At 38.0% G+C, this 11,987-nt stretch overlaps 3 protein-coding genes across 6 annotated transcripts in view; 1 reads left to right on the forward strand and 2 right to left on the reverse strand.

Annotated features, from left to right (window-relative positions):
* Window positions 1-199, reverse strand: part of OFD1 (OFD1, centriole and centriolar satellite protein) — a 40,530-nt gene extending 40,331 nt beyond the window's left edge. The window contains exon 1 of the mRNA XM_017728487.1: window positions 119-199. The gene's annotated coding sequence lies outside the window, so the exon portion shown is untranslated. The remainder of the gene's footprint in view (window positions 1-118) is intronic.
* Window positions 17-5,605, forward strand: TRAPPC2 (trafficking protein particle complex 2). Of its 4 annotated transcripts, XM_008629281.2 has the most exons (6): window positions 17-89; window positions 575-684; window positions 2,336-2,480; window positions 3,238-3,323; window positions 4,175-4,290; window positions 4,424-5,605. In XM_008629281.2, exons 2-5 carry the CDS (start codon window positions 592-594, stop codon window positions 4,271-4,273), a joined length of 423 nt encoding a protein of 140 aa, XP_008627503.1. In that variant the 5' UTR covers window positions 17-89; window positions 575-591; the 3' UTR covers window positions 4,274-4,290; window positions 4,424-5,605. The 4 variants fall into 4 exon arrangements, with proteins under 4 accessions (XP_008627503.1, XP_008627502.1, XP_017583987.1 ...); XM_008629280.2 differs by having other exon boundaries at window positions 20-89; window positions 4,175-5,605; XM_017728498.1 differs by having other exon boundaries at window positions 54-78; window positions 4,175-5,605.
* A 3,642-nt stretch (window positions 5,606-9,247) lies between these two features.
* RAB9A (RAB9A, member RAS oncogene family) overlaps window positions 9,248-11,987 on the reverse strand; it is a 5,157-nt gene continuing 2,417 nt past the window's right edge. The window contains exon 2 of the mRNA XM_008629283.2: window positions 9,248-10,205. Coding sequence (XP_008627505.1) covers window positions 9,566-10,171 — 606 coding nt within the window. The 5' untranslated portion in view covers window positions 10,172-10,205 and the 3' untranslated portion in view covers window positions 9,248-9,565. The remainder of the gene's footprint in view (window positions 10,206-11,987) is intronic.

Here is an 11,987-nt window from a genome sequence, read left to right on the forward strand (position 1 = left end):
GAGGCGAGGAGGTTCCATGGAGGCGGGTGCGATACGGCCTGGGATCGCTGCGTCCGGGTGACTGGCGGCTCCCACGGGGTAAATCATCGGTGAGCAGGGCAGGAATTGGTTTAGGTACCTAGGTTCACTTCCAGGTCCACTTCCCAAGGATATTCTCCGGCTCCCCCAGAATCACAGAATCGGTCAGCTTGGGAGGGACCACAGGCATCTAGATGGCCCAGCCTGCCCAAGCAGGGTCATCCTGGAGCACAGGACACAGGATTGTGTCCACACGGTTCTGGAATAACTCCAGCTTCTCTGGGCAGTCTGTTCCAGTGCTCGGTCACACGCACAGCAGAGGTCTTCCTCGTGTCCAGGTGGAACTTCCTGGACATCAGTTTCTGCCCGTTGCCTCTTACCCTGGTGGCTGGCACCACCAAGAGCTCGGCTCCATCCTCTTGATGTGCATACCTTAATGTTCATCTTTCTTTAGCCTCTGGTAAATATGAATGGGAGCACGTTGACTGATTTTTAGGAGTTCTACATGGATTAAGAGTTTGTATATAGACTCATCAGCATGTCTTTTTCTTATAAGGAGCACTGTTTTGAAGAATGTCTGGAAGTTTCTACTTCGTGATAGTTGGTCATCATGATAATCCCATATTTGAAATGGAATTTCTGCCTCCGGGAAAAGTAGAGTCAAAGGTGTGTTTTTTCCCCCTGTGAGACTCCTGTGATTCTTTTATAATTTTACAGTGTATTAGAAGCATGACCAGCATGTTGTTAAAAGTACTATCTACCGTTTTCAAGGTTTTTTAAACAGAATCTTTTTCATAGGGAGTAGAACTCTGGATTTCCGAAGTCTCTTAAAAAGTCTTTGCCAGATTATACTAGTTCTTCACAAAACACAGCTTCCTTAAACATTCCCTGCTGTATGTTATAGAATATGTTTCTTAGTTTTGCTTTGGTAATTTCTCTTAGTGTGTAGAGGTTTTATAATAGCTGTTCATTGTTTAATGCCACTTACTTTTAAGGCATTCATATACAATAATAAGGTAAAGTAAGGAACATAAAATTGAAAGCTCTATTCATTCCTTTATTTTTTATGCTATAAAATACCTAATTTTTTAATCATCTTCATTAGTCATACTCACTTTTAAGTAGGAAAGTTTAAAACTTATATTGATAAATAAAGACTTTGAAAATGTGAGAAATGTAAGACTACTCAATAAATAGTGTTAAGAGTGGAAAAAGAATAAATCTATCCGTAAGTCGTATTACATCAGAGAAAAAGCAGACTTCAAAATAAAAGGATGTGGATCTGTGAGTGTATCCAAAAATGGAAGTATATGCTGTCACTGACTGGAACTGCATGGCATCATCTGTATTTTGAACTAATGTCCCATAAAAGATCATAAATAAGGCTACTTGGACTAGACTTTGTGTGAGGATGTGTAAAAGCTGGTTTGAGGGAGAAACTGGGAGGTGAGAGTAGCAGTAACAGCATCCTGTTGTTATGGAAAATAGTGCAAGACTATTTATTTTCCAGTCTAATAAAAGCTTCCAGTGCGGTTTTGTCCTGTATCTCTTCTTGGCAGATGTCCTCTGGTGCTCTAGATTGTCTACAAAGTATATGGGCCAAACACTGTGATCACTCTCATGTTTATTATAGGAAGAGATGTAATTTACATCTGCAGGCATGTATTTAATAGTAGTTGCATGATGTTTTTCTGCACTAGGTTTTAGAAAAAAGAAGACCCCAAACAAAATAAAACAATCCTGTTTCTAGGTAAACAACATGAGAAAAACAGAATCTTTAGGTGATTTTATCAGCATACCTGTCGTCTGTATCTCTGCTTTCTCCATCTGTCCCCCAGCTTTTACAAAATGTAACCTATGGGTCAATTTCTGCCAAATTTGACAGAAACGTTATAGTCCAAAAAATGCTACATTGTTGTGAATATCACAAAAACAGATGTCTGCAAAGAAGAGAGAAAGACGTATGAGAGCCTCTGCTGTGGAATAAGTTAGCGGTGGGAGTTTGCCCATCAGTAAACAAAAGAATCCATGCTTGAGTTCATTCCTGAGATATAAATACAGGCTTTACTGATTCTGTTGCTCTCAAGACTGGTTTTGTCATGATCTTTTTATTGTGACCTCTTTTCTCCCTTGAAACCAAATACCATGACAACATATACTAGTTTCATTTACAGGATGGCACATGTGACAGAAAAGCAGGCTATATGTAACATTATGTAACTTGAACACTGGTTCCATAGCAACTTGAACAAATTATTGTTTATATTTCATTTCTTTCACTGAATTACTAATCTACTGTCTTCTGGAAATGCATTAGGATGATCATCGCCATCTCAACCAGTTCATTGCCCATGCTGCTCTTGACCTGGTAGATGAGAACATGTGGCTTTCTAACAACATGTATTTGAAGACTGTGGACAAATTTAATGAATGGTTTGTTTCTGCTTTCGTCACAGCTGGACATATCCTTCCCTATTATCTCTTCTCGTATTTTTGTAAGAAAAGCCTTTTGCCAGAAAGAGGTAAGTTAGACAGTTTGGCACAGATTTCTCTGGCTATTCACTATTATTGTCAGTCAGGAGCTTCACGAAGAACTATGCTGGAAGGCACTGCAGCTGTTTAAAACTGGGAACAATTGGAAAGGTGGAGTTTTACCTTTGTAGGAGTTAAAATAGCATAATGATATGAGGAGCTCACATGGAGTAAAGAGGTATGAGAGGCTCTGAGCAAGCTTTTATGATTCTCTGTTCCCACCCCTTCGACCGTGCTAGAGAAGTGGCAGTGAACATGCCTGGTGTCAGTGACTCCAACGGTGAACATGCAGTGCCAAGGCTTGATACTATGTGCAGGTAGTCCTAGAACTGTTTGTTGTGAACCATTTGTTACATATAGCAAGTAACATTGAATGTCATTTGAACTTCAGGGGTATGTGGCAGAGGTGCAGAGAGCATCATCCACATTCAGAATAATATCATTTTTAAAAGAGCAACCTTGGATAGAGAGGTGATTATTTTCAGATAGGGGGATGTTAAAATAGAAAGGTAATGCTTTCCAAATTTCATTGCTTCAATTACTTCTTTAAATGCTTCCTCCTGTGAGTAACTGCTATTTCATGTGCAGCTAAACATTTTAGCTATATGCCAAATTAGGTGTAAATGCTTATCTCAGGACAAGTTACATGTCTTTTTTTAAAAGTTTTATTCTCCTTAATTACTGTACATATGAGATTTTTAATGCTTCATGATGTAAGGCAAGAAGATGGAATTAAGAACTTCTTTACTGATGTTTATGAGTTGTATATAAAGGTAAGAACTCATTTTTTATGCTGCAGTACTTTTAAGCGTGTTCTGCTGTACATGCTCAGGTGTGGCTGTATTAGCATATTTTCTCTTGGGACCCTGTATAAGCACCCATGCAGGCCACATCAGCCAGAGCTGGTAACATGTGACACAAAGGCTATATTTTCCATTAAACAGAATAGATTTTTCAAAATTGTTATAAACTGTGATTTTAGAATTCTTCACTTTAGTCCAGTGATTTTTTCTAGAATAGATTAGAATGGTTTGGGTAGGAAGGGACCTTAAAGACCATCTAGTTCCAACTCCCCTGCCATGGGCAGAGACACCTTCCACTAGACCAGGTTGCTCAAAGCCCCATCCAGCCTGGCCTTGAAAAACTCCAGGGGTGAGGCATCAACAGCTTCTCTGGGCAACAGAGAAGTTGTGGGGCAACTTCTTGTGATGCATTTTGTGACAGTTTTATGTCATTAATGATGATAATGAAAGGACTGTTCTACAGAGCCTGGTAGCTTTGCTCTCAGAACACATAGCCCTTGTTCTCAAATCCTGGTGGTACTTCCACTAGATGGGGTCATGGCAAACAGTCATGGGAAGCATCACCATCTCAGCCTCCTGTGGGCACTCAGACGATCCTAATTTCCACTGGTGTGATGGATTTGTTCTGAGGAGCTGGTGCTAGGGGATGGCTCTGCACATGTATGGGGAGAATGCAAGGGCCTGGAAAGCAGGGACTGTTTAGGAGTTCTGTGCCCTTAGTGGCACTAAATAGGCTGAAAGCTAGTAGTCGATGTCACCTGAAGTGATATTTTCCAGGGCTGGGCATTGTGCTTACTGATGTGTTTTTCTTCTTTCCCCAGTTTGCAATGAACCCATTTTATGAACTCAATACTCCTATTCGATCCACTGCCTTTGAAAGGAAAGTCCAGTTCCTTGGGAAGAAACACCTTTTAAGCTGAATAAATTAATTTCCTGAGTGAGTGCTTTTCCCCTACTTTCCTGATTGTTTGAACTGTACTTCTTCTGGTTAGTCCCCTGCATGTTTGATATTCATCTTCTGAAGACTGACTAATTGGATGCTGAAGCAGCTTTTTCTTTTGCTGATATAGATCAGAACAGCCAAGCTTCTCTGGTTAAAATGTGTATCTCAAGAAGTTTCCTTTCATGTGGTATGAAAACAAAGTTTTAAACTGTCAGAAGCTGCAGAAGTACAAAAGAAGAAACTGAGACATTATGTGTTAATGCATATGCAAAGTGTAAGCCTCTGATACAGGGTGGGAGGAAATCAGACCTAAATGGAAAAGATGTTGCCAGACAGCTGGTTTAATATGAGCAAAAGGGACTTCTTGACTGTTTGGCCTAAGTGCTTAATTTTATTATAAACTTTCCTACTTGTATTCTTTCACTAGAGTACTCACTCTGCAGACTAACCAGACTAACATTACACTTTGTGGTAGTAAATCAGGCCTCTATTTATTAACATGTAATTGTATGTATATAAAGTGCTCAATAAAAAATTGATAGATCAGAAAAGCTCTGTCTCCAGTATTTCAAGAAATTTTGAGAAAAACCCTTTAAGTTTAAAAGCATGTAATTTCAAATTTTCTGTATGTTTAGTGCAATACATATTTAGCTGCTGTGTTGCATCAATGAATGAAGTAGACCAGAACAACCAGATCTGCCCTGACATTAATTGTAATTCACACACGAAAAGCCCCAAACTAAATTTACATCTTTAAACCCATGTTTTTTTCCCGTTATTTCTGCAACTGCTGAAATTTTCTTCTTGTAAATGAATTTAGAGGAGGATATTTGAACCATGCAACTCTATTTGTTGAGGTTTCAGAAAGGCATTTTTTGGCCTGTCTGACTCCTATTCCATTGTAATATGTTTTAGGAACCATTTTGTAAAACATAACATCATTCCAAAAACCAGTAATCTTTAAATAGATCATTTGGCATATATATGTACCTAATACTTTGTTTGGCTTTACAGTCTTTTAAGCATTCTGTTCCTTTTTGCAGGAAATCTGTATAAGCTATCTTCTTGTACTTTTTTTTAAATGTCTGAAAAGTAATTTCCAAAGGAAGTGGTATGCTGTGCTAAGAAGTACATTTTGCATAGTCTGTATAATTAAGGGGACCACGTGTGTATGTGCTATAAGTGTACAGTCAGCCATCATTTCTGCACTTACTGCTAAACTGTCGCTGTAAAATATTCCATGAGAAAAAAGAACATGATATAGAGGTTGCAATATTTACCTTAAATAAAACATGGAATGATGTATGGATGCCTGTTGAGTATACTTGAAGTGATTTAGAAGAAAACTAGATAACCACAATAACTCTTATCTGGTGGTGTGGCCAGTGAAGATGGGAATAGTTGTCTTTGCAATGTTACTGCATACAAACTGCATTGTACAGCACTTTGATAATGTCATGTGATTTCATGTAAATCACCTTTTTTTCTTCTGTGTACAGAATGGAAACACACTTGAGGTAAAGTGTTCTTGATTATATGATAAGGAGCCACTGAGCTGCAGTTATTTTCTGCCTCCTCCCCTGTAGCATGATGGTTGGAAAAATACTAACAGTTACAACTCACTGAGGAAATACTTAAATTAAATAATCATATACATAGCAGGAAGAAAAGGCTTGGCAAATATGAAGGATTAATGCTAACAGTTTCCACCACTTTTAGAAGCTGCATTTTTTATAATTGTATTTGTTGCTGCAGTAGAACATTAAGTAAAATAAAAGCATTTTCTCTCTTGCCTGATTTCTGAAGGCAGTTAGCCAAATGTTGCCTGTTCTTATGCCCCCCTTACATCTTTCCCTCTTTCTTCTGAATATAGGAATTGTAGATGGGAAATGCAGTCTCAGGTCCACCTAGGCTTTATGAAGACAGACTGTTACTGGCCACAGGAATGGAAGAATTATGTCCTAGCTCATCATCTTTGTCATTAGAGAGTCTGTGGGTCAGGAGTATTGTCTTGTGATAGAACTATGAAGGGCCTTGGGGAGGTAGCTCCAAGTTCTCTGTACATGGACAAACACTTGTTTATGCTTTAGTTTATGATTCTACTCAGTCAGCTGGAAGACCACTAGCTGAAGCGATGGGTGAAATTTATCTTGTGATCAACTAAACTCACAAATTCACTCCAGGTCTGAAAGCTGCAGTTCCAGCATGCTTCACCAAACAGTTTCTCCATGAAGAGACACCTCTTTTGCAAGGATTATGTTCCCACCCTCTCAGGGGCTTAGGAGTAAGACTTCAAAGCAAAGTCTATTGCAGTACAAGAAAACAGAGATAATCTGCATTACGCAATAAAGACAATAAAAATTTTATGAGTTAAAGGGACTAGAGTTACCCTAAGTCGTTCAAAAATCAAGCATGAGGAGATGAGAACATTAGCACAAGCTAACATGAATCGACCTTAATAAATTTGGGCTGGAAATGCAACTCAGACTCCATGTTCTACAAGGTTCTATTACTGTTTAGGTAAGCTGTCAGGTGACTTGAAGTAAGATCCATTTGAGGTACGGAGCAGCTGTTGAAGCAGCTTATGTAAGCACTGATACAGTTTGCTGTGACATGAGCTGTCAGCTGTCCTAGGCAGTTTCTTCTGCCCCTTCCCATTGTGCTCTTTGTTCTTACAAGCATAGCTTTCAGCAGTCTAACCAATCTGCCACAACAGTAGTTTTTTCTCCTCATTTCAAAGGACACCTGGACTTTGCATAAATGTTACACAGTATGCTCTGTCAATCTACAGAGCTCCAAATACTGCTAACACGACCCCCTAATATTTGAGGTCTGTTAGCTCTTGAAACAAATCAGTGAACTGAAACATAAGCCACAAGTGCCTACCTTACATCCATATGGAATGATACAAAGCTTTTACAAAGTACAGAAATTAATGTTTGTTATTAAGCATTATGATTTTATACCTGTCACCTACACCTGCATGTCAGAAGCTTTCTGATTCTGTAGGCACTCAGTAGTTGCTCTCTGAGAGCACTTCCTGACCTAAACATAAATCCTATACTGTCTTATTTACTACATGTCTATGCCCCTTTCTTTACTAGCTACTTTTGTGATTAGTGTACAGTTGTGGTGTATCAGCTCCCAGGGCATGAGTAATGCACTTCTATGGAATTATGTTTTAACTTTATTAAACCTACTTCTCAGATGGAGGCTTGGTAATCAGGATGTTACATGGAAAGGGGACAGATGGGAAAACACAGATGGATACCTGGGCACAAGAAAGACCACAGTGGTTCTCATCCTTCGTTTTTCCCTTTTAGAAATCTTATTTGAATGGTATCTATAGTACTCTAGTCACAGTATCTTCAGCTCCTGTTTTGTTTCAACCTTAATCTCTGCTAAAATGAATGTTAAAGGAAGCTTTAAGTACTAAGGTAGTAGTTTTACAACAATTTCATGTCACTAGCTTGGTAGCCCCTAACACAAGCAATCTTAATTTCTAAAGCTTTTTGCTCTCTCATTAGCTAAGATTTTCTTCACAGATCTTTTCATTCATTGACTAGAAATTAAACATAACAGAAGTAGTTCAACCTATATTTAACTGCTCAAGGACTGAAGTTTAAAACACAGTTCAGTTGGTGTAGATGCAGGACTGCAAGAATGAATCAAACTTAGGAATGCACAAAAGGTAAAAAGATGGCACTTTTAAGCAGGAGTAGCAGATCTGCCAGGTAAAGTTGTCCTGGACAGGTTCAAGCAAGAATACAATACACTCAGAAAAGCGTACTAAGAGCAACAAGAAGGGTTTGTTTTTGCAAGCTTTACTTCCAAATAATTACACCTGGTACAGATTGATTAGATACTTTTAAGATAAAATACTTGCTGGTAATGTACTCTCAAGAAAGGCTTTTCTATTGAACAAAAAAGTTGCTGTACAGAAAGCAGTTGTTTAATGAATAACATGGCCTGTCCTGCAGCCTCAGACTTCCTTTCTCAGACCACATGTCCACATGTGCCTGTTAGCACATGGATTACAGATGGAAGCAACAGTGCACTAGCAATTTTGCAATTGCAAGGACAGTGGTTACTCTGAGAGCAAATACTGAACAATTTCTCTCATACAAGTATTCTACCACTTAAACTGCACCTGAAACCTCAAATACACCTGTAGTTTTGTCTGCATGACTGCAAAAAAGACTGTCCATTAAATAGAGAGTTTGTTCCTGTTCATCATTATGAAATGAATTCAGTAATATAAAAGACATTATCTTAAATGTACAAGTCCATATCCTAAAATAGCAATTTAAATAAGGATCAAATTCAGCTCAAACACTATCTATAGTTATATACCTGTATTAGGGCTGAAAGCTGTCAAAATCTACTGTAAGTCAAGAGCTTCCTGAGTTCTCTACGTATTGCCAATCCTTAATATCACAGTGCAGATATTACTGGTAAACACATTCATAGCTCAGGTTAACAGGAACAAGAAGTTTGGAACTTCTAAGGCTGTAGACTAGGAGTTTTCCTACAAAACTGTTGTAATGTGGATCCTTTCAAGTGCTATTAAAGCTGACTGAATAAAGCATTTCTTTTTCAAAAAGCGGTTATACTTCAGTTACTCAGATTTTTCACCTTATTGATCAGAAACATGCTAGAATGGACTTAAGGCAAAGACATACATTAATTTTAAAAATTATCAGTATTTTGCATTAAACCGCTGGAAAAATTAGTGCAGCATTAGAATAGTAGATGGGAAAAAATGGACATTAAATATGTAGGAAATTTATTTCCTACTTATAAACCTACACAAATTACAGCAACATTAGGCAATTAGAAGACCTGGAGGTAAATATTAACTTATAATAACCACATTAGAGATGAAGTACCACTCACAGCAAAAGGAATGTAGTGAGACTGAAGTTTAATATCTAGCATTGTTAAGAAACTGGTGCCTGAATTCCAGAACAGCTTCTCCAAAGTAGTGCTTCTAGAACTTTCAAGTTTTAATTATATTCAAAGTATTTATCATTTGAATAAACTTGGCAAATTACATTCTTACATTATTTTTTTACTTGACATCTTCCTAAACAGAAAGCATCACTAATTCAATAACGGGTCACCCATGAATGGACATTTTTCTTTTTCTCCCCCATGAAAGCAGCAGAATATTAAGATTTTAATATTGGAGTGAAACCCATTTGTTATTTTATCTACTACACCTTCCCCATTCTTTTATAGAGCGTAATTTGGCAAAAAGAAATTTAAGTCAACAACAAGATGAACTGGGTTTTGGTTTCCGATGAAGGTTTACTGTATCTGTTTGAATAAAGTGATCTGATCTATCTTCAGAGGCTAGAACTCTTCTAACAGCTTCTTCAAAGGCTGCTGCAACATTAGTAGCATCTTTTGCACTGGTTTCAAAATAGGGATGGTTGCCATTATTCCTGCACCAGTCTTGGGCTTCTTCTGTAGATACTTGCCTTTCATCAATATCAACTTTGTTACCCAGTATCACAAATGGAAAACTTTCAGGCTCCTTGACATCTGCATAATAAATGAATTCTTTCTTCCAGTTGCTTAAGTTTTGGAAGCTTTGAGAGTCATCCACACTGAAAGTTAGCAGGCAACAGTCAGAACCTCTATAGAAAGGAGTCCGCAAGCTCCTAAACCGTTCCTGACCTGCTGTGTCCCATATCTGCATTGTAACAAAATGTCCATCAACTTCCAACTCTTTATTTAAGAATTCCACACCTATTGTATGAAACAGCTGTGCATCAAACTTGTTGGTGACATATCTGTTCATGAGGGAACTCTTCCCAACTCCACCATCTCCTAGCAGTATTACTTTAAGGAGCGATGATTTTGTTGCCATTGTTACGGGAAAAGATCCTCCTGGTTTCCTAGACCTGTAAAGATTAAGGAAATCATTAAAAAGGAAAATAGTTGTGAGCAGCAAATTTTGCACACATAAATATCTAGAATGTGTTTTCAAGTCCACCAACATCAAGTTTCATGTACAAAACCAGGACTCCACTAAATAGGTGAACTGTAGATACACTCCAGTAAGAATACCCGCTCAAGAATACCACATTTAAGAGGTGTCTCTTCACAGACTGCAGTCTGCATCTAAGCAGTATGCTGTATAAATTACTGGTCTGTCACTTAAAACCCTTTAAAACCCCCAAACCCTTCAAACCACCCCCACTTTGTGCTTGAAGGGGTATCACATTACATTCAGAAGGCAAATTATTCATTTACGTTCACTGAGAAAAGGTTTATGGAAAAAAGTGGAGTGAGAGAATTTTATAGAGCATGTGCCTTGAACTAGTCACTTCAGTGCTGTATTTTATTACCAAAGTTATTTTTTAAACCAATGCACTAGCAACACAGTTATCTACAGAACAAATGCTGTAATTTTATTTAGACAAGCATTCAATAGTTCATAGTTTCCTCCTTTCAGAACAGCATTGATGAATGGAATACTATTAACTACCCCAAAAGCAAATAAGCAGTTGCTACTTCAATGATACTCAAAATGCCAGATACCTAGGCCAAGCCTACAGTGACAGTTCAGTTAGGAGGTGTCAACTTCCCATAGTAAAACTGTCAAAAAGTCTGGAAGTGCTAGTGAATAGTCTGGCTGCCAGCATGGGGATGGCAAATTAGTGACACCAAAGAAGGCTTTTTAACTGTCAGACTTATAAAGAAATTTTAAAAAAACCCAACCCTTTAGCACTAAAGTGGTTTGTTCATTAGTGCTGTGTACCCAACCTTTGCCCTCACAACTGTAGTGTCATCTAATACTGTAAAATGGTGTTTTAGTTGCTTGGGGCTAAAGTTTAATTTTAACAAACATAGTTTGTTACAAACAAAAAACAGTTTGTTTAACAAACTGAAGTTTCTGTATGAGGAGAACTTTTCCTAAACCTGCCTGATAGTAAAAGAGTTCAAAGGCTTCACCCCAACAGGCTTCTCTGAAAATAGCATCTATTTAAAATGGAAATGGGTCATAAGTTGCCCAGTCCGTCTCTTTCTTTGAAGGAAGGAATGCGGTCTTGCTAGTAGTAATTAGCATTACTGGCATATACATCACCCACAGTGTGCCGGTAGAATTAGTACCTGATACAAGCTGGTGTGAGAGTCATATGACTCTCTGCTGCCTTACAATCAAGGCCTACAGTAGGAGTGAGAAATTTCAGGAATTTTTTTTATCAGTGACTTTCCATCTTTGAATATTTATTTGCTAGACATAATCTACAGTAAGACAGGAGTAGTTTGAAGCCTCAACACAAAAAAAACTTCAAAACACAAGGAACTGACTGCATCCATTAAAAACTTGTTCAGAGCAAGTAATTTAATTAATTTATACTGTGTAATTAACAACGTTTATGAAGCCTTAATTCTCGACAGGTTTGTATGATGACGTTAAAGCTGCTTAGAAGCGACGAGCAGATTGTTCATTTACCCTTCAGAGAGCTACAGGGTAACAGCTATGGCTCAGGTTATGAACACATACATTTTAATGCATGTGAAAAGCCTTAGAGTCACTGGACTACTTGCATAAGAGTTACAGGTTTATGCTTAACTCCTGAAAATGGTCCAGCATATTCATTTATGCCTCCTGTTTCTACACCATTAGATAGGAGCTGCTTCTTAATAAATAATGCTTTCGTGGGAACAGAGGGTAC

Source organism: Corvus brachyrhynchos, unplaced genomic scaffold (genome assembly GCF_000691975.1).
Source record: "Corvus brachyrhynchos isolate BGI_N302 unplaced genomic scaffold, ASM69197v1 scaffold11, whole genome shotgun sequence".
Taxonomy (NCBI): Eukaryota; Metazoa; Chordata; class Aves; order Passeriformes; family Corvidae; genus Corvus; species Corvus brachyrhynchos.

What these genes read in the sequence shown, in the direction of transcription:
- TRAPPC2 (XM_008629281.2), top strand. Translation starts at nt 592, where the DNA reads ATGTCTGGAAGTTTCTACTTCGTGATAGTTGGTCATCATGATAATCCC. An exon ending in CGGGAAAAGTAGAGTCAAAG is followed by an intron (nt 685 to 2,335) that starts GTGTGTTTTTTC and finishes GAAATGCATTAG; the next exon opens with GATGATCATCGCCATCTCAA. An exon ending in TGCTTTCGTCACAGCTGGAC is followed by an intron (nt 2,481 to 3,237) that starts ATATCCTTCCCT and finishes TAATTACTGTAC; the next exon opens with ATATGAGATTTTTAATGCTT.